At 36.3% G+C, this 21,012-nt stretch overlaps 1 protein-coding gene across 2 annotated transcripts; it reads right to left on the minus strand.

Annotated features, from left to right (window-relative positions):
- Positions 1–3,984: 3,984 nt before the first annotated feature.
- On the minus strand, positions 3,985–20,578 carry LOC128018630 (sodium-coupled neutral amino acid transporter 3). 2 transcript variants are annotated; one of them, XM_052604249.1, is made up of 17 exons: positions 20,412–20,570; positions 14,397–14,546; positions 12,279–12,413; positions 11,355–11,439; positions 11,023–11,138; positions 8,300–8,373; positions 8,100–8,192; positions 7,870–7,951; positions 7,413–7,495; positions 7,141–7,199; positions 6,920–7,048; positions 6,743–6,822; positions 6,550–6,650; positions 6,294–6,409; positions 6,036–6,180; positions 5,840–5,943; positions 3,985–5,759 (listed from the first exon to the last, which is right to left on the minus strand). In XM_052604249.1, the coding sequence occupies exons 3-17, from the start codon at positions 12,341–12,343 to the stop codon at positions 5,658–5,660; spliced, it is 1,434 nt and encodes a 477-aa protein (XP_052460209.1). In that variant the 5' UTR covers positions 12,344–12,413; positions 14,397–14,546; positions 20,412–20,570; the 3' UTR covers positions 3,985–5,657. The 2 variants fall into 2 exon arrangements, with proteins under 2 accessions (XP_052460209.1, XP_052460208.1); XM_052604248.1 differs by lacking the exon at positions 14,397–14,546 and having other exon boundaries at positions 20,412–20,578.
- Positions 20,579–21,012: the final 434 nt, after the last annotated feature.

Here is a 21,012-nt window from a genome sequence, read left to right on the forward strand (position 1 = left end):
AATTGTATTCTGCTTCCATAATTGAAATATTATTTTTATTTATATATTATGTTATTTATATATAATATTACTGCAATATTTTTTATTATTCAATATCTTTGAAATAATATGTACTGTTTAAATCACTATAGAGATAAAGGTGACGTCATGTGACTTGATTGGAAATGTGCTGTAAGAGATTAAAATACAATTTATGTCCTACTTACGATATTGTTTTTAGATACACAGAGGGATTTACAGTAGTTTACAGTAACGTATATATATATGTATAAAAGTGTTTTATAATTACTTTTCCCCACCTCCAGTTCACTCACGTGCTTGAAGATGAAACATTACAGTATCCCATGCCAGTGTCTTCAGATGCATACATCAAATTTCAGCAAATGTAGTAGGTAACTCCATACATACACAACATTCACTTACTATTCACAGTATACACAAAGCATACTGAAATATAGTAAGAGTTGTACATTAGTATGTGTGGTGGGTGAGTGGGGCATGATTTAGCGAGGTCTGCAGCGGGAGAGAGAGTGGGTCAAATGCAAATGACAAACACCTGTGTCTTGTGCCAGTAATCGGCGTGAAGAGAACACATAAAGAGTCAGGAGTGAGCTGGGAGGTAGAGAGAGACAGACAGCTGATTTGTGTGTGGAGACTGTGTCTGCTCTGGAGAGCCCTGTGAACTTTCTTATGCAACTGTGCTACAATGAGCGCTGATAGCATGATGTTTTGTTTAATGAATGTGAATAAAAATCACCAGCAGCAGTCAATCCAACCCTGTTCTCTTCCTTCTCCCCAATCATTGTTTTGTTACAGTATGCCATTTCTTTGTAACTTTGTTACAGTATGCCATTTCAAACACAGCTTCTGTACTGATTTCCGTGTACTTGAATTAGCCAGCAGATACTGGTAAATATAGTAAGTCATCCGGGTATTTCATGCATACAAAAAAAAAATTAGGCATTATGCACAGCATACATACTGGATAGTGCAGAAATAGTAAGAGTAGTATAATAGTATGGTATTTCGAACACAGTAACTCTTAAGACACTCTTAAAGGCCCCCATGTACTTCAAGCCAAATTGAAGAACTAAGTGATGTGATGTGATGTTATTTCAAACAAAATCCGGGAAAAACTAAGTTTGTTTTGTGAGTTCGAAATGGCTTGCCAAAGTGAACTTTCTGAAAAAGTTAGATCCAGCTGCAAAACACACACTACCTCTGGTCTGTGACTATTACATCATAGGAGGCATGTGCTCAAGCCCCGTCTTCTTTCACGTGGAACTCTTCTCTGCGTTCGTTACATCTATCGCACATGTCAATTACAAAGCCCGCGGGCCAGACAGGGTCCACCTTGACTATTACAACAAATTCATTTAATGTAGCCCGTGCATGTTTAAATATTCGTCTGTGACAATTACAACCCTGAGAGGCAGGTGGTGCTGCCGTGCTTTACTCTACTTGCAAATTTTATGCTGAGACACTCACGGTTTCTGCCCGTTAGAATCTGGTCAATTTTCAAGTTCCTGTGCATTGATGAAATTTGCGTGATCATGCATACTCTAATTATAACACACATTGTGCATTTATTTATTGTGTTATAACAGAGTTATTTTTAGATTGAGATGAACAGAGGTGTCAGTTTTTCAGAGATAAGAAAACGCTCTTTGCTCGCATTCCGTGCCAAATCATGCACGCAGCAGCCTATGCTTGCATTTCTGTTAAAATGAACAGTGGTTGTAAATGTTTATACTTTTAAATATAATATTAAATAAATATTTTATCCGGAGCATTGTGAACTTAATGGATGCTTTCAGATTTTCAGGCCAAGAGGATTTGGAATGCAGCTTCCAAAAGACACAAATTGCTGATTTTTATTTTTTATTTTTTATTTGATACAATCACACGGGTGAGAAGTGCAGCACAACACTAGCTGCTAAATTCAAATCTGCATTCGGGCTTTGGCTAGCACTGCTGGAGACAGCCACGTTTTTACAATGATGCACATTATAACCAATCACACATGATTCTGTTGAGCTTATGAATGCAATGACAAATCAGAGGCGTTCAGATGAGTCATCATTGAAACACCAGAGTTTTGCTCACTGCATGCGTTGCTGACTGAATTCAGATCAAAGGCGAATTAACGCTCTCATCAGAAACGACAAATTTCAGATGTAAGTAAGATATGCCTTTAACAGTGTAAACAGCTTCAGTTATTGTAATGGGAGTTTTTGACTCATGCCCCCTCAAAAATAATAAGTCCATGATTGTTGTCTATATAGCATATAGATAGACCATCTGGTGATCTGGTACAATCAGCACAACCTGGAGCTCAATGCTGTAAAAACAGTGGAGATGGTGATTGACTTCAGGAAGATGCCCCCATTATCCTGTGTGACTCCTCTGTAGAAACTATCATCACCCTCAAGTGGGAGTTCAACATCAACTCTCTAATTAAAAAGGCACAGCAGAGGATGTACTGCTTGAGGCAGCTGAAGAATTTGTACCTGCCAAAGACAATGATGGTTCACTTCTGCACTTCCATCATTGAGTCTATTCTCACCACCTCCATCACCATCTGGTATGCTGCTGCCACTGCCGAGGACAAAGGCCGACTGCAACGTGTCATCTGCTCTGCTGAGAAGGTAATTGGATGCAACCTTCCATCTCTTCCAGGACCCTGAAGTGGGCGGTTAAGACAGTGGCTGACACTTCTCTTTTTGAAGCACTCCCCTCTGGCAGAATTTAGCTCTGGTTTCTTTCCATCCACAACTGTCCTTCTCAACGGTACCCATGACACATAAGGGCTTCTTACTCACACCCATGGACATTACACTTGACACAAAAAAATTAAATAAAAAAATAGATGCCATACACACACATGTGTTGTTTCACACGTGTTACATTAACACACTCAACTCTGGCTGCTATATTCTCATATTCTCACACAGACTGTATGCTTTGCACTAGCAATGTTCAAGAAGTGACGTGACAGTCACTAGCCAAGTATGGTGACCCATTCTCAGAATTTGTGCTCTGCATTTAACCCATCCAAAGTGCAAACACACAGCAGTGAACACACACACACTGTGAACTCACACCCAGAGCAGTGGGCAGCCATTTATGCTGCGTTGCCGGGGAGCAGTTGGGGGTTCAGTGCCTTGCTCAAGGGCACCTCGGTTGTGTTTTTCATGTTTAGTACTGCTGCTTGCTTTTAAGCAACATTGAATAAAGTGTCATGTAAATACATCTGACGTGACTTCACAGGAGTTTGCAGAGCTTGTAAAAATATACCCATGTTGCTGTTGTCTCCACTACTCTTTATTTAGTTACTAAGAGGAAAGTGCACAGCACATATTAACATATTTATATCAGCGTTGCTTTCAACAGAGTGGGCGGTGTAAGTATATGGTTGTTTAACAGCTTGTAAAGTGTATCTTTTGCACTTACAATATTTAAAAGTACTGTCCAGAGATATTTGTAATATTGATATGACTTGGGTTTGTTTTATGCACTAAAGGTGGACACATGAGAAGCTTACATTTGTGAATGAACACTTGTTCAACAGGAAGTGGGAAGTGACCAAAGAAATATCATTTTTGGAGAAGAAAAATTGAGTGCATGAACTATATGTGTGAGTGATGGGTTTTGTTTTGAACATAAAAAACATAAGTTTTTTATAAGCATATTTCTGTTTGTAAGAGCATGTTGGAGTACATAAGAACATATAACGGATATGAGTTTTATGTTATTTGATAAATGTTTTTATAAGACACATGTATTGAAGTGCTTGTTTAACAAGTTCAAAATGTTTTAATATTCTTGTCTAACAGTTCTATGTTCAGTTCTATCTTTTGGAAAATCTAGGGCGCCCCCTGCTGTCTAGGAACCTACCTTGCAGACAGACAAATTCATAACATTTATTGGATTTTTTTCTGTAATAGTTAAAAAAAAAAGTTTTCCATGATAAAACCAGTGGTCTTTAAACAGTCTTTCAACTTTATTATTCAAGCCTAGAGAGAGAAAGCAATAAATAGATGTATTTCTGAACATGAATCTGTGGAATGCTTGAATTGTTGAATTGAAACATCAGGCACTTTTGAAAAAAAAAAAAAAAGAAATTATAATTGGGGAAATGTGAATCAATTTAAATTTAAATCTGTTAATATGCTTCCCACTTATTATTGATCTGTTATATATTGTTTCATTTTTTTGCTCAGCATTAAGGTCCATTCTGTGCAAAATATTAGAATATGTACACAGATGTACAACAATTAATGGAAATCTTCTGTTTCACACACAATATGTACACAAAAGACTATACAAAATAAGCATACATTTTGACATTTATGATAAAGTAGTTGTTTTCTCCAACAGGAAACAATATTAGTCCTGGTTCCTTTAAACAGATACTGATGAGGTGTAACAGAGATGGACATATTATAGTATGACCACAGAAACATTTCTATAAACTTGCAAGCCCATCAATGCTGTGTTATGCTGTAGTGACCTTTCGCATATAATCATCATTGTTCGGCCTATTTCTGGAGAGGAATTTCACTGAAACACAACATGTCACCATGCAAACCACACATATTTTCAAGCTTATTAAAGCTATGCTCATTTTCAAGATGTTCAAATAAAAATCCAACTATACAACAAACAAAATGACACAACATGAAAAATCTTCAACAGTATTGTGTGTTTCTTGAATACTACTAGATAACTAGTATTCAGACATTTATGTTCCTTCTCCTCTCAAAAACAGAGTAAAGAAATGTTGTCATATGAACGTGCCGAGAACTGCACTAATCACTAAAGGACTGTAAAACTTCTTGTTCTGTACATTTCATTTCTTGGATTTTGCCACCAAAAATGTACCAGTACATACAATACATTTACTTCAGGTTCTTCATCTGACATTGAAGCATAGTGCTTAAACATACGCACAAAACTGTACACTTCCTACTTACATGTTATAAACTCTTATTTGGGACTTCTGAATGATATTCATCAAGAATGATAGGAACTGAAATTCACATACAATGGGGTTGTACAATAAGTTGTTTAGGATCATCAGAATCTAACATTTCACTGAAATGTTAGTAGTTTTTAGAATTACAAAAATGTGTATTGAACTAGAATATTGAAAGGCTTTTGGACCCCAAAATACGCACTGAGTTATAAAAGCGGACAGTGTCAGTGTAAAAATGCTCGGTGTAGCAGGAGGTAGTCTTCAAACTGCATGTTTACAACTTTGGCAATTTTCATCTCAGTTTCACAGTTTCGTGTAGATTTGGAAGTTCCATCTGCCAGTCATAACTGCAATACTTTTGCAAGAAAAAATGTTTCTTTCATTAAAAATACATTTATAAACAGGGGTGCACAAGCGTTTTTCAGCTTGGTTCTCAAAAGAGCACCTGGAGATTTGGTTTGGTCCTCACACTGCATTGTGTGACCCATTCAGAAACTATAAAATAAAATAATAATGATAATAATATTATTGCACTTTATTATTATTACTATTTTATAAAATAATAGACAAAATAATAAAGTGTGATAATACTATTACGCCTATAATTTAAAATAAAAAGGTTTCAGGTTCAGGAGTTTGTGTTTTGGTCTTTAACTGTTGCTGTCCAGTTGTAGCTCTTTTAGTGGCCACCCGACGCCTTCTTTCCGGTCACCCACTCTATTATGATGAACGTAAAGCTCATAATCATGAAGATGAAACCCAGTATCACAAACGCAAGCGCCTGGAAAACATAAAAGAATGTGAGAAAAAAACAAAGCTATATATCTGTAGAAGTGAACTGATATTCAGTCTGATTCTCACCTGGATTTTTGGCCGAGATTTCAACGGCTCCTTTTCTTTAGGGACGATGCAAATGTAGAATATTCCCGGAAGAATGAAAATGAGGCTGGGAGCAGATGTGGCACCTAAAACAAAAACCATTCAGGTCAATTCGGCATTTGAATGATACTGGATTAAAGTGACCATTAAAATCCTCTACGTGACATATCTGACTTACCGATGAAGCCGAAGATGTCACGAATGTTGGGCACGAAAATGACGAGCAGGTTGACTAAGATGAGGAGGCACACAGCGATGGAGATGTGACGCACCCAGTGGAAAGGCTGATCGGGGAAAAGAAGCTGCAAGACGGCACGGCGAATCTAGAGAGGAACAAGGCACTGTCAACACTCAGCCAGCACGAATAAGAGGAATTATATATTATATTATATATGCAAACAATAATGAGCCAGGAAAACCAAGAAAATGAAAGTACCGGGAAGAGGACCACTGGAACGGTCAGCGTCACTGCTATTAGCACAGCCAGCCGAACACACAGCATCAGGGTGTCTTTTTTACTGTACATCTCCAGAAGCTCCGACTTCACATTCCCTACACGTATGTAGACACAGTGAATGTTAAAATATTTACAAATATAACAAACCTGATTATTATTTACCATGGTACTTTGTAAACGCCATAGATCTAGAACTAGGTGTAGGTACTTCTGTTTGTTTGTGAATTTCACTTACCATAGAAGGTGAGGTAGCCAAAGATGGCAGTCAGCAGATACATCACAAACATGGCCAAGATTGAGATATTAGCAATTTTTTGCATGCGTTCCTTCTTAGGACTGAAATGAGAAGACAAAAAAAAAATCAATACATAAAAAAATATGATTTTTAAAGCCAATGTGAATGAACAAAAATGCAGTTCCTGTCTTACTTTTTGAGTTCTGTGTAAATGGGCAACACTTCAGGGTGGCACACAAAAGCGAAAGCCATAATGGGAATGGTAAAAGCAGTCTATGATGAATAAAAAAAAAACATAAAATGTAATGATTAATTGACTGCACTAAAGCAAAAAGGACACATGTTCTGATTTGCAGTTGATCTCTCTAACCTCAGGGTTGACAGTTATGAATTTGGCTTCACATGTGTCGTCGGTAGTGTTGTGTATGTTTTCAGTCACAGCAGTCTCATTATAGCTGTGATCTAAAGAACACTCTGTGACAAACTTCTTGTAGATAACCTAGTGAGGAACAATGGAGAGATGCTTTTATTTGTCACAACTACAAACTGCTGTTTATATACTGTATGTAAGTGGATGGAGATTGGACTTACAGATATGAGAAAGAAGACCATGCAGCTGAGAGAGAAACCACTGGTGTAGCCCAGATACCCTAAAATAAATGCAGAAACCCATGATAAATGCATGTACAAGTTCATGCCATACCAATTACGTGAAATTGATTTTAAATGCGTCGTTTCAGACACTCAACATAGATTTTTAGCGCAGATGTGTAAGTGCTTGATTGTGATTATTATGAAATATAATGAAATGAGAAATGGAACAAAATGAGATGAAAGGAAAGAAGGCAGGAAGCTGAACCTACCAAGTCGTTTCATAAACGCCAGAGGAAGAATGATGGCGACACTAACGATAATGATGAGACACTTCCCATCAACAAACCAGTAACTGAATAAGAGAACACATGTGAATATTTCACACAACTTATCATGTCAGAAGGAGTGATAAGATTATGAAAAGCAGACAGAATGGACACTTCAGAGTTTGTTTTAGTCATACACAGAGAGTTATAAATGAAATAAAAATGAAATACAAGTGAGGTTAAGAGTCTATTTAGTATTTAAGAGAAGCAAACGACTAACTTTGATAAAGGATTTCACATGCTTAATGCCACAAATTAGCTTATTTTATTAGTGACCTTGAAATAGTACATAATCTATAGTGCAATAGTTCTCATTCATTTTACATCATGATTATTTGTTTTTATCCTTTTCAAAATCCCCACTAGATTCAGTGCATCAGTGTTATGTTCTGGTACTCACGTTGAGTTATCTGGCAGTGCCATAAGACCTTGAATAACTGAAGGTAACTCGATCTTCACAATAAACAGGTAACTGGACATTGCTGTTGGATCAAATGAAGAAACATTGAGTGTTGCAGTGCATCTGTATTCAGTGCTCATATTGCTTTAAGTAGTTATCCATGCCTTTGATTTATCAGCTGTGATGTCTTTTTGACATTATGAGAGTAACAGTAAAATGTTGAATTTTACCTCCGATGTTGTGCAGTGTTATAATGCATGCTGCTAAGATCTTCCCTGGTGAACCAAATGCACGGTACCCGAGCTGTTCATATGCACGGATGCCTAAACATATAAGCAAACATAACAGAAAGTTCAGAAAGTGGATTTGTAACACAGTGTGTGATGTTATCAGGATTGTCTGAGGAGATGAAAGAGATCATGTTTCTCACCAACCACGCCTGCAGTCTTCAGAAGCAGGTGAATGGAGTAGGCAGAGAGGATAGCGATGAGAATCAACAGGATTCTGCAAACAGTTTAAACAAATGATGAAACTAGATAAACCACAACAGCAAAAAGCAACTTTCCATGTGGAATGTTTTTGACCATCCAAAGAAAGTCAAAGAGGTACAAAACAACACTATATCCCACTGTTTTTCGTTTATTAATTTAATTTTAAAAATAAATTTCAAAAATATATTTTTTATGTTCCATAGAAGAAAGTCATGTTTGAAACAACGTTAAGTTCAGTATATGTTGAAAGAATTAACACTTTTGGATGACATTATTTTAATCATGCTCTTTTAGTTTTACAGATTTTCAGACTCATTACCCTTAGCCTACGAAAAAGTAGTATACTTCAAGTTTATTTTACTAAGTATACTGAAGTAAAGTTCAAGTATATTTTAAAGTATACTTTATGTAGCAAGTATACATATATGAGTGTTTTAGTATTATACTTGTAAGTGTCCTGTTTCAGTACTCCTTGGGACTATATTGGCCCACTTTCTAGTATATGAAAGTATACTTTTAAGTATCCTTTATGTAATACAGTAGAAAACTACAAATTTACCTCTATGTTTGTAGTTTGTACTGCAATTATACTAAAAGTGAACTTATAAGTATACTGATAGTTTACTTATTAAATATTTTGTACATTTTGAAGTATAGTCTAAGTAAATTACTAGTTCAGTAATAGTTTTCTTTAAGTGAACTTTACATCATACTTTAAGTAAACTACTACGTATGTCCCTATTTAGGTTTTAATGTGTATATATTTTGTTGTATGAATATCTGAACAAACTAAACATCCAAAGAAAGAACAGGGTATCGGCTTGTAAACAAGAACATTTTATTTTAGCTTCATGCATAATTTTTTTTTAAATTGTAATGTATTACATAAAAAATAAAGATATAAAATTTTGAACCAAAAGCTGAAAAAAAAAGACTATGAATTGGATTCAGAACGATAATCTAAACATAGAAGGAGTCAATTAACCCCCCAAAGCTTGACTGTAATTATTACCTCTTCATAGGGTGACATTTTATTCCATAACGTTACAGTTTTGATGCTGTTTCATGTCAGATGATCATGTTAGAGTACATGTGTTAGTATCTGGTGTTTCTTTTTTCTTCTTCACTTGTGTTTTTATGGAAATTCTGTGCAGAAGATGTGTACTAGCGCCCACTACAGTATAATAATGAAAACACTCAAATATAGCTCAAATATATTTAGACTTTTTGTAAGTATAAGTCAAGTATACATAAATGCAATTTTAAGTATGTTTCTGAGAAGTACATGAAGCCCATTTCTGAGAAGGACATAAAGTAAACTAAAAGCATACTTTCCTATTTTTAGTTTAAAATAAGTATACTAATAGCACACTTGAATAAACAAATTTTTCGTAAGGGTAGCCAGTCATTAGTCTTTCAGAGGTGCTAATTTAATCATGATTAGGTGACACAAACTGCACTTTGATCAGGGATATTATCACCAGTTGACGTAAAGATGACAGAGGAGACACAAATCTAACCTCTAATCTCATTAATGACGCATTAGACAAACTGAGAGTGTATTTCTTTGGAGTACAACAACAACACTGTCACACACACACACCCACACCCACAAGTCTCTGTAGGTAGTAAAAGTACACAAAATAACCATCAATTACGTGTTCTATGATTTAACACTTCCCCCTAGTATGTATTTACATTTATTGTAAGGAAGTTTTGTTGTGTGCTTGGTTTTTTTTTAGCTGTTGAGGTTGAAACTATACTAGCAAATGTTTTTCTTTGTTTCTCTTCTCTTGTACAACAAGCTGCTTGAAAAGCCTGATTGAGCTAGACAGACAGACAAATATACAGACAGACAGACAGGCTTTGATTTGAGTACAGATTACAGCAGGCTATTATTAACCCTCTCAGGTCTGATCTGTAAGCTGTGCATGTGCAGTTGTCACATCATAGACACACGGTTACTGTACGTTTAAGCTCCCTACAAAAATAAAACCCTGTCATTCACAAGGATTAGCAACTGCATTTGTTCCATCAAGGAGCGTAGTTCTATTTAGTTGTTGTTTTATAATATGTCTGCTGTCAGAACTTGATAATTCATCCTAGCACTCGATTTGTAAGGAACATGGTACGTGGTAAGGAGGCAGAGAAATAGAAAGAAGGGATTTTTAGCACTAGGTTTGCTCATGTTACATGATACCTCAGCCAAGAAAAAGCATGCAAATATTTGAGTTTGTATTGACTTAGCATTTGTGAGGCTGGTTGTGAATGGCACGTGTACAGAGGCACACTGGAGTGTGGCTGGATGGGCCTTAAAGCTCGGTCAGGCCAAACCCGGACACACATACAGACCACGTGCATTCCCTGCATACTAACTGAAGTTAATGAATATAACACAGCCAAATGCCAAAAAAAAGACATCATTCCACTTAGAACCTGAAATGTTTTGTTGACATTTGTAACTATGGACACATACCAGAAAGACTAGATGGCTCTTCAACTCAAATAGTATTTACACACCGTACTTACTTGATGACGACATTAAAGAAACACTAGAACTAATTTTTATTATTACATCTTCAATTACCTTTATTTTTAGAATATATTATAGCACAAATCAACCCAAATGCGAATGAATGATTGGAAGTTTAGTTTGACTTACACAAAAAGAATGATTCCGGTGTTGGCCATTGCGTAAGCCAGTCCCAGAATTCCACTGCCCATAATGGCATTACTGAGGTTGAAAATAGACATTCTGAAGGAAGTCTTTCCCTCGAACTGGAATAACAGATAAATCGGTTATTAGTCAAGAATTGTTTATCTGTTTATCTGAATAGGCTCTTTTAGCTTAAATGGTTGTTTCACTTTTTCTGTGTATTAACTCCACAAATAATTAGTAGGATGGATTAGCTAGAAGTTATTCCTAGCGTTACACATTATACTTAACTGTAATATGGAGCATCTCTCTCTCAACTCTGAAATTTGGATACTCACATCTGTAAACTGGGTCTCTGTCATTCCATTGCTTTTGTTGGGGAGGAAGTTATCCCCATCTGTCAAGTTTTCAAGGGCATCAAATCTGTAATACGAAGAAAAATTAATTTAGTTTTTTATGTAAAGTAACAATGACATTTGAATTTTCCTGTTTTGAGTTCTGTTTCATTTTGTTTTGTGAAAATACAGGAAATGACTGAGCTGCTGAATCACTTTTTGACCCTTTAGCAAGTGAGGATCCTTAGCACATAAGACTTATTTGTATTTGCATTAATGCAACAGGTTTGTGAATGTTGTATTAATAAATGCCTTTGAAACAGGGGTCTCAAACTCAAATTGTGTTGTTTTCTACCAAGGGGCAAACTAAACGGCTTCAACAAATATAAGTGTTTTTACAACATGAATATGCCTAATAACAACAATAATAATTTAATTGTTAATAAAGCTGAAATTAAATCAAATATTAGATAAAAACGTATAAGTTTAAGTACTAAAATTACTAACTGTAATAAAATTAAAACATAAATAAAAAGAAATTGAAACTATATATTTAAATATTTTCTTAAAAATGACAACAGCACATAAAATTACACTAAAATTAAAATGAAACCGAAAATATGAATTTAAAAGCTAATTTAAAATAATAATAAAAAAACATAATAGTAAATGAATAATACTAAAAAACAATCATATGTAACAATCACATGAGATAATATTATTGGCCAAACCAACATGGAATTGAAAATTGATCTCTGATAGTAACACCTGAGTTTAAGATCCTTTCACAACTTGAATATCTAACATACTTTCAAACCAAGCTTTGCTTCAAAGTGGAAAAGGTCGCCAACTAAAAGATATGATGTCATGTAAAATTTGATAACTTTTTTTTTCTGAGATTCCTCTTGTGTTGGTGTGGAAACGTACCCGTTCTCTGGAATTCTGCTAGGGCTGAGATCATGGTGACCGTTTGACATTTTCTGAAGTTCCATTTTAGACTGTACAACACTTAAGAATCCTCCAAAGAACACCGTCTGTGAGGTCAAGCTCTGTAAACACAATCTGAAACACAGAAAAAGGTTCTGGGATAAATTATCATTTTACTTGACAACTGAAATAACTGTAAAACATTAATGCTTTGATGAAAAAAGTACAGTGTGAAAATGTCTAATATCTGGAAAATAAATTGCAGATACATGCTCAAATCTGCTTGAGCAGTGAGATCAGTGACAATCTCTTGCTTCATTTCTTTAACTGATGTGCAACAGGAGCATAACCTTCACATAAATATCAAGGTTGAGGAGAAGGAAGGGAAAAGGTCATGGTAAAAACATTCCCCAAAGCATTACTGCATGCTAAAAAACACCTAATGGAAAGATTATCCTTGATATAAAACAGCTGTGAGTGTGTGTATTTCCCACCATTATATTCAGGTTGGTTAGTTAGTTGTGGGCAGTATTGATTAAAGCATGATTACTGTAAACAAAGTAAAAATACACTATAATTTTAATATGTGGGAGGTGCAAATTATCTCTACTAGCATAATTACCTAAAAACTAAATGTATATTTAGGTCTTGTGTGTTTTATTAAAGGTCAAATGTGTATAAATATAAAGATATGGCAGAAATAAGAAAAGTGTCATGCTATTGTAAATTCGGCTGACTGTTTTCACACAGGTTTCCTTTACACGATTGCCATTGGTCAGGTGAATTATAACTCTGCCTCCAAAATCTTGCTTTTATTTAAGCTATTTGGTCGGGATGCTCAACCAGGAGGTCAATGTTTTACTGGTTAGCATGGCCATATGCTAACAACTTTCTCCAATACTACAGGCCTCTTTGACTTAAACAAACAGAGCAATGTTTTCATGTTGCAGAACTGTAAAAATCAACCTATGTATTGCAGGCCTATGACTGTCTCTCATATTACACTTGGATAGGGGACAGTATTTTACGTTTTGGTATAGTACATTTATAATATATTAACTAATTAACTAATTATAATCAAGCACTTCACATGTGCTTTAGTGTGTTAGTAAACACAACAAAATAAGGGTATTTTTGTAAAGCATTGCAAAAGATCAATAAAACAATTATTTACAATTTACAGTAAAACTTTTAATTTGACTTAAAAAGTGTGCTTAGGAAACAGTCATAAAATACACTTGAGTGGCCTTTTATTTCTTTTATTTTGTTTGCAAGTACACATTAAAAAAAACAAAAACATTTGTAGTACATTAAAGTGCCCACTGAATAAAATGTACAATTGTATGTGTTTATCATATTGGCTTCTTTTTGTACAAATAGCATGACTGATGCAACTTTTCTTAAACTTGCACTCTCAGCATGACAAGGAACCATTGTAAAAAAATGTGCAGTTCTTGTAGGTCAGGAAATACTGAAGTCTTAATCATTCAAGAGACTGGCCATAGCCTTATTAGGAAACAAATGTCTGTATTCATTCAGGTCTTTATTTGGGTTCTCTGACTACTTTAAGTCTTGCCAAAAGCTCGACAAGCAATGAACTTAAGTGTTTAGTGGTCAATCTACTAGCAAAATAAGTCAGTCAATATAAAATATCTGAACTTTATTTAGCTTTAGAGCCACAAATTAATTAATGTTCCATTCAAAACACTATATTTCAGACCACCATCATACTCTGTACAATCTATTATGTGCTTGTTTCAAATATACAGTTCAAGTGAAGTGTATTTTAACAGTATTCCATCACTGAATGTCTGTAGCTTTTTGGTTATAATGTAAAATATGTCAACGGAAAAGAGGTTAATGCAAAAGTTACTCTCTACAAACCATCAACTTAATGAACCCAAATGAACAACTAGTGTTTAAATAAAGCATGAAAGACAAAGACTGTAACAAAGACTGCAAAGCAAGGGAAGTTAAGCCTGTGAGAAAAGCCTTGGCTACAGGACTTCTGTCTGATGCAAGACTTTATCTGTATTGAAACAGCATGAGCCTCCCTACACACCCTTATTCAAACACGCTTTTGTTCCAACAGAAAGCGGACATTTAGAAAGTACTCACCACTGTGGGATAAGATTGCAAGTCGCTATCTCTAAGTGTAGCTATGTGGTGTCCTGAGGTCAGAGAGTCTTCACTCATTAGTTTGTTTCTGTGTTGCCTTAGTGAAGCTGTCCAGCTTGTGTGAGCAGACGTTCAGAGCTCACCTGTGTGCTGAGACGGAGTAAGGGAGGAGATTAACTCCTGTGTGGAGGAGTGAACATGTGTCTGTGTTTAGGAACAACCTGGCACAAGTCCACCATCTTAACACTCTTGTTAATGTTAAAAAATTTAAATCTGTAGATTTGTATGTATGTATGATGTATTTATACATTAACACATTATATGGCAGAGAAAAACATTCTGGCATTAGAGCTCTGAAGAATGGTCAGGGGGATTGTTTAATATGGGTGGGCTATAATATTGAACAAGGGGTTATAAAGTATGTGGTAAAAGCCAGAGGATTTTGGGTAATTGTACATGTTTTTCTGTCGCCTTATTTGAGGTCTCTACACTTTAAAAAACACTGGGTTAAATACAACCCAATTTGGGTTAACCCAAGGGCTGGGTAAATATAGAACAATGCCCATCTTGGGTTAATTTTACCCAGCAAATTGGCTTGTTTATTTAACGCTGCTATAGTTTATTAATTTTTTAACAGTGTGATGTGGGAGAGAAGCAAGTAAACGAGCCAGGTGATGATACAAAGGCTTCAATAATCCACACAGGGGTAATCCATAAGGTGAAGGCAGAAACACACATACACGTCGATGAGACCGGTCAACCAAACACTGAACTAAATGCATGGAATGTTAAAGAGGGTTACTGACAAGACATACCTTAACATAATGACACAATTAACATGAGACAGAAATTAGGTCACACGGAGAACATGACGAATGAAAACGCAACATAATGAGTCCAGAAGCATGTCATTACTCCCCCCTCCCAGAAGGTGTGACCTCTGACCGTGGAACAGTGTGTGGGGGGGTGGAGGTTCTGGTGGAGGATGGACCCCAGGAGGGGGTCAGCAGACAGAGACCACTGAGGGAGAAGCCAGTGAGGAGACCAAGGAGGTAGGAGGGATCCAGACCACAGTCATGATGCTGGCCCACGGTGGAGCCGACAGACGGAAGAGCAATGGTGGATGAAGGGCCAATGACTCCAAGGGGCCGACCAATGGTGGCGGAGCAGGTGGAGACGGAGAGCCGATTAGAGACTGGGCGACACTGAGGATCGGGAGAGCCAAGGCAGAGTAGATAGTGTCATCGACTGAGGCGGGGATCCAGAAGGAGCCAGAGAGACTGAGGACTGAGTTTGAGCTGGAGGGCAGGAGGAGCCTTACAGAGCCGGAGAGATGGAGGGACGAAGTGGAGCCAGAGATGTGGAGTCCCTGGGCGGCGGATGGTCGACGACAGACCAATGTGGAGCCGGAGGGATGATGGAGCCCGGCATAGCTAGCGGACTGACAGGCCATGGTGGAGAGGAGGGAGCTAGGAGCCATGGTGGATCCGCTGGGTCGAAGGGTCGAGGCGGAGCCTGGAGGCGGAGAGAAGGGTTCCTCCAGCCATGAAGCCGATGGAGAGTGGCAGACTCCTGGCCAATCAAGCGCACAGATGGTGGGCTGAGGGCAAGCAGAGGGGCTAACAGATGACAGCGTTGGAGGAGGCTGGAGCAGGTGATAGGGCAGGCATCTTCGAGGAGCAGGCAGTGGAGGGCACATTCTAAAAGCAGGCACTGGAGGATCGTAAGCCCCCTCAGGGCTGGACGAGGACATCAAGGTCAAAAGAGGGCTGGACGGGATCAGCGGAGACGATGGAAAGATGCCTCCATCAGCAGTGAGCTCGGACTGTGGGTGGGCTCTGGGTCCGGAGTAGGGCTTGTGTCGTCCGTGATGTCCACAGTCAGAGACGATGCACAAGACACCAGCACCCACTCCACCAAGGTGGCAATATTCCGGACAACCACACTCTGCACTTGTCATTCAGGTTGATCTTGTAGAAAGTGCAGAGGCAATAGTCCAGGTAGTGGGTATGGTTGGCAATTTCAACGAATAGTTTTATATGATTGAGGAAAAGGCTCCTCTGCTCCAGCAGGAGGAGGAAGATGGCAGGATCATCCATAAAATAAAACAAAAACTGACAAAAGGGAGAAAAAAAAATGTGCGGAAACACACCACTTTACTTTTTCAAGGTCCTGACATCTGTTACGGTGTGATGTGGGAGAGAAGCACTAGGTCTAGGTCACACAGAGAACACGAGGAATGAAAATGTTACATAATGAGTCCAGGGGCGTGACATTTTTACTTCATTACATTTACTACAATCTTACTTTTTACTTCATAAATTAAATAATGTTTACAGATTAACTTAAATCCTTAAAATTAACTTCCTTTATTCATCATTTACAGCATTGTTTCCTTATAAATCATAACATAATATAAACAACAAGCTTATAAATCATACAGAACAAGTTTTCTTTTTTTTTAGAATGCAAAAATGCAGAAAGTTTTCTGTGAGGGGTAAATTTAGGTGCAATGTTGGTGCACAGGGCAGAATACAGCATGATGTATAGTTCACTTTCACTTTTTCAATTTCAGAATATACAATGTAGAATATTGTATTTGTACAGTATAAAAAACCATAACACCAGCTGAGAGTCCCCACAAGGATAGTAATCCAGACACGTGTGTCTGTTGTGATAAGTAATGAGATTAGAAGATCAGGGCTTTTTTAAGGTTACCTGCATGCACTTGTTCTGCAAGGCAGGGGAGAGCGGGGTGATTTGAGCCTATGGGGAAGTTGAGCCAACCCCTTGTTTCTAGACAACTTAAAATAAAATAGGTGATATCAACCATGTGGTGGAGGGAAGCCCATGGAATAATTAATAATTAGATTTAGGTAAAAAAAAAAAAAAAAAAAAAAAAAAAACGTGATTTTTGTATGTTGAAGGACAATTACAGACAAATCTGTAAAATATCACGTGTTTGTGCTAAAGGAAAAGTTATATTATGATGCTATAATGTTAGCATGATGTTTTAACAATACAAGTTTGTTAAAATGGTAGGAGTGGGGTAATTTGAGCCGAAAGTCCAGGGGTAAGTTGAGCCAATGGCTTACCCCTTCTTATGATTATACAGTATTATTTTACTGTAATTCTACATGATATTTAATTCATTTTAGAACAAACATTTTTGAATTTGTTCTTTGTTTTGAACTTGATTTTGTTTTGAAAATTTTAATTAGGCCATGTTTATGAAAATTGGCAATTGAAGTTTATGAAACAGTTTTCCTCTACAACATTTATAAATGGGATTTTGAGTACTATTACCCCAATTCTGTAAGGCCAGTTTTTTTTCCATTCTTTAGTTTGAACTTTATTTTGTTCTGAAAATAATTGTAAAAAATGACTTCAATGTTGTGAACTGTATCTTTGAATAAAACTTTTAAGTAGTCATCCATCCATCCATTCTATTATTCATACCTCTTTGTCCTTATTACGGTCGCAGGAAGCTGGACCCACAGAAGGGGAAACTCCCTGGATGAACGGTCAGTCCATCACAAGGATCACACAAAGATTTTAAGAAATCATTTTTATTGAATGTCTCTCCCTTTGATATAGGATGAGGTGAAAATGTTCAGTTCAGTTCAACAAAATTAGTGGTGCAGTTTAACTCCATGTGGCTTAACTTACCCTCTCCCAAGGCTCAATTTACCCCACACTGGGGGTAAGTTGAGCCAAGAGACCACTTTTTTTTTTTTGGAAAGCCATGTTCTAAAAGCAGACTATTTTAGATCCAAAGTGGCTTTTCCCAAGGATGCACCACATCCTGAAATTTGTGTACATATTTAAGTTGGACCTATTACTGTCATGTGCTCACTGTAAACACACTGGCTCAACTCATCCTGCTCTCTCCTATTATTTCCTGATTCATTAAGTCATGCTTATCTAAAGAAAGTGTGATTGTTTTTCCTTGAGTCATTTTAATCTTTAATAATACAGTTTGCTTTTAAGCTATTCGTTATCTTCTATGTTGACCATTGAGAGACAATTTATCTAAAACAACAAAAAAAGTATAGACACATTTTCTCTCTATAAATACCCAGTTAATAGGAAAGGAACAAGGGACATCCTGGCCCTATATTACTGGCCTATATTAAACAGCCACCAATTATGTATTAATTAATTAATTAATTTATTTAAAAATTTCTGTAAGCACCTCACTCGTTGTTGAAAAAGTAAAAAATAAAAAAGAAGAAATCTGTCTCTCATTAATCTTTATTATATAATAGGCTATTTGCTATAAAATATTTGACATGAAAATCATAAACCATGTCAGATGATAAATATTTGGCTGGCCAAATGTAAGCATGGGTTTGCCTGAATTGAAGTTATATTTATCAAAGCATTGTTGACTTTGTTTTATTTGCTGTTGCTAATGCAAATTTAATATTTTGTTTTTGTTTCAGATTTTTTATTTTTAAACATAATAGCATACAAGAATGCATTAATAAAAAAAAAGAATTATCACAATTATTGTCACATCTATCATGAAAACATCACGTATATATAAAATACAGTAATGCTTTGTGTTGTCACGTACTGTATATTGTGGTTTCAAAGAGAAGCATGATGCAGAATTACCAAATACAGATACTGTAATAAACGCTAGGAATCTTCACAGAGACTATAAACCATGTAGCACAAGACATAATCCTGATACATATACTGTAAATCCATTTAAGGACAGCAAAAGTATACATTTACATAATATTAAAGAAGGCAAAGGCATTTCTCTCTCTCTCACACACACACACACACATACTCTCTCTCTCTCTCTCTCGCTCTCTCTCAAGAGATTATACCAGTGTTTGCAGACATTTGGCCATTTGGTCACAAGTGTTTACTTTTAGCTATAATAAAAAGATCTATATTAAAAATGCTGTGTTGTTATCGTCATCAAACAGGATGTTCTCACACAAAGACAGGAACTAACGTATATGTCTAGTTAGTCACACACGTGGCTCTCACTCACAGCCATCTGTAGTTGTATTGCCTTGTGGGTAAAACAAAGATTTACACAGGAGTCAAAACACTAGATGTTATAAAGTCTAATGGTCTATAGGAAACATCATCTATTGTTATTTTCTGGTAACTTGGCTAAAAAGACATGTCAAATTCCGAGAAATTCAGTTGAACAATATCAGTGATCCAACTCAAGATACACATTGTGATATCTCACAAGAACAGACTCTTTCACTGAAACGGTATGCTGTCACAAAGTACCATTACATACTGTTGGCGTTAAACACCTTTATGCTAAAGTGTAACTAAGGTATGACACATTTTAAACCAGTAAAGTTGCTTTTGAAGCTCTGAATGTGTGAAAAATGAAACTGCTACAGGAATTCATTACATATTGGAAATGTAATGGATTATCTAATACTCAACCTTATTCCACCACCTCAATTCAACCTCAATTCACCCCACATCCTGTCTACATCACACGTGAATCCTGTGAATCTTTAATTTGTGTTTGAGTATTTGAGTATACGAGTGAGAATATGCTCAGTGATGAATATTCCAATTCATAACCCACATCAACCATAAACCTTGTAAACAAGGAATCTTCAAATGTAAGTTTATTTTAGTCAAATGAACCGATCTAGATATGTGCATAGTAGTCTGTACAATAGCAGCCATTGCAATTATAAGAGAAACGCGTAACATACAATAATTCTAAATGGAGAAACCGTTTAAAGATTCATGTGAACCTACATACAATTGTGTGATAGTTCTCTGAGCTGCTTCTGTCATGAATTATAGCTGCTGCCGGTAATATAGATGCCACGTGCCACATGGTCTCCCTACTTCCTTCTCAGAGAAGATCTCATGAATGGTGCTAACAGTAAATCAAGGAACAAATGAATTATTAACTAGTGACTTCACATAAAGAAACCGTTAGATAACTGTCAACTGTGCTGTTTTGTACTGACTTACTATTGAGAGAATATTCAAGATATAATGTAGTTTTCTTACCTTTTAATTCTTTAATTAATAATCTTCAGTGTAGGCAACAAATAGATCAGCCAGCATATAGAGACAGAGAGAAATGAGGGTTTGATACTCTTAGATGGTTCTTGAGTATGTCATCTAATACAGACAGATGACGTGAATGGTAGAAAGAGAGCTTGAAAGACTGAAAAGTGGTAACAGTTAGTAAGGGAAGTTTTAAGCCACTCCTCTTTAAAAGAGCGGGACTTCCTGTTTGTCCCGCCTTCTCAAATCAGATAACCATGCTCTGAAACTCATTTCTCTTATTTCCCTTTGTGTGTACATGCCTACAATAGCTATAGGTTGATGACAGTATTGTCCCAAGAAGTGATCTAAATATCAATTGATTTAAAAAAAAAATGATATTAATGTTTTTAAATATACTTTTATATTGCAATAATTTCACATTCAATTTTTCTAATTAATGTACAAACAACATAGAGACAGTATATATTTAATATTTGTCTAACGGCATGTTTTTTATGAAGGCCAGCATCACTGATGCCAATTAATACTGATTCCCCCATAAAAAATGTTCCCCTAATATTTAACCATTGACTAGCCATTCAATACTACATTATAATTG

Source organism: Carassius gibelio, chromosome A8, assembly GCF_023724105.1.
Source record: "Carassius gibelio isolate Cgi1373 ecotype wild population from Czech Republic chromosome A8, carGib1.2-hapl.c, whole genome shotgun sequence".
Lineage (NCBI taxonomy): Eukaryota > Metazoa > Chordata > Actinopteri > Cypriniformes > Cyprinidae > Carassius > Carassius gibelio.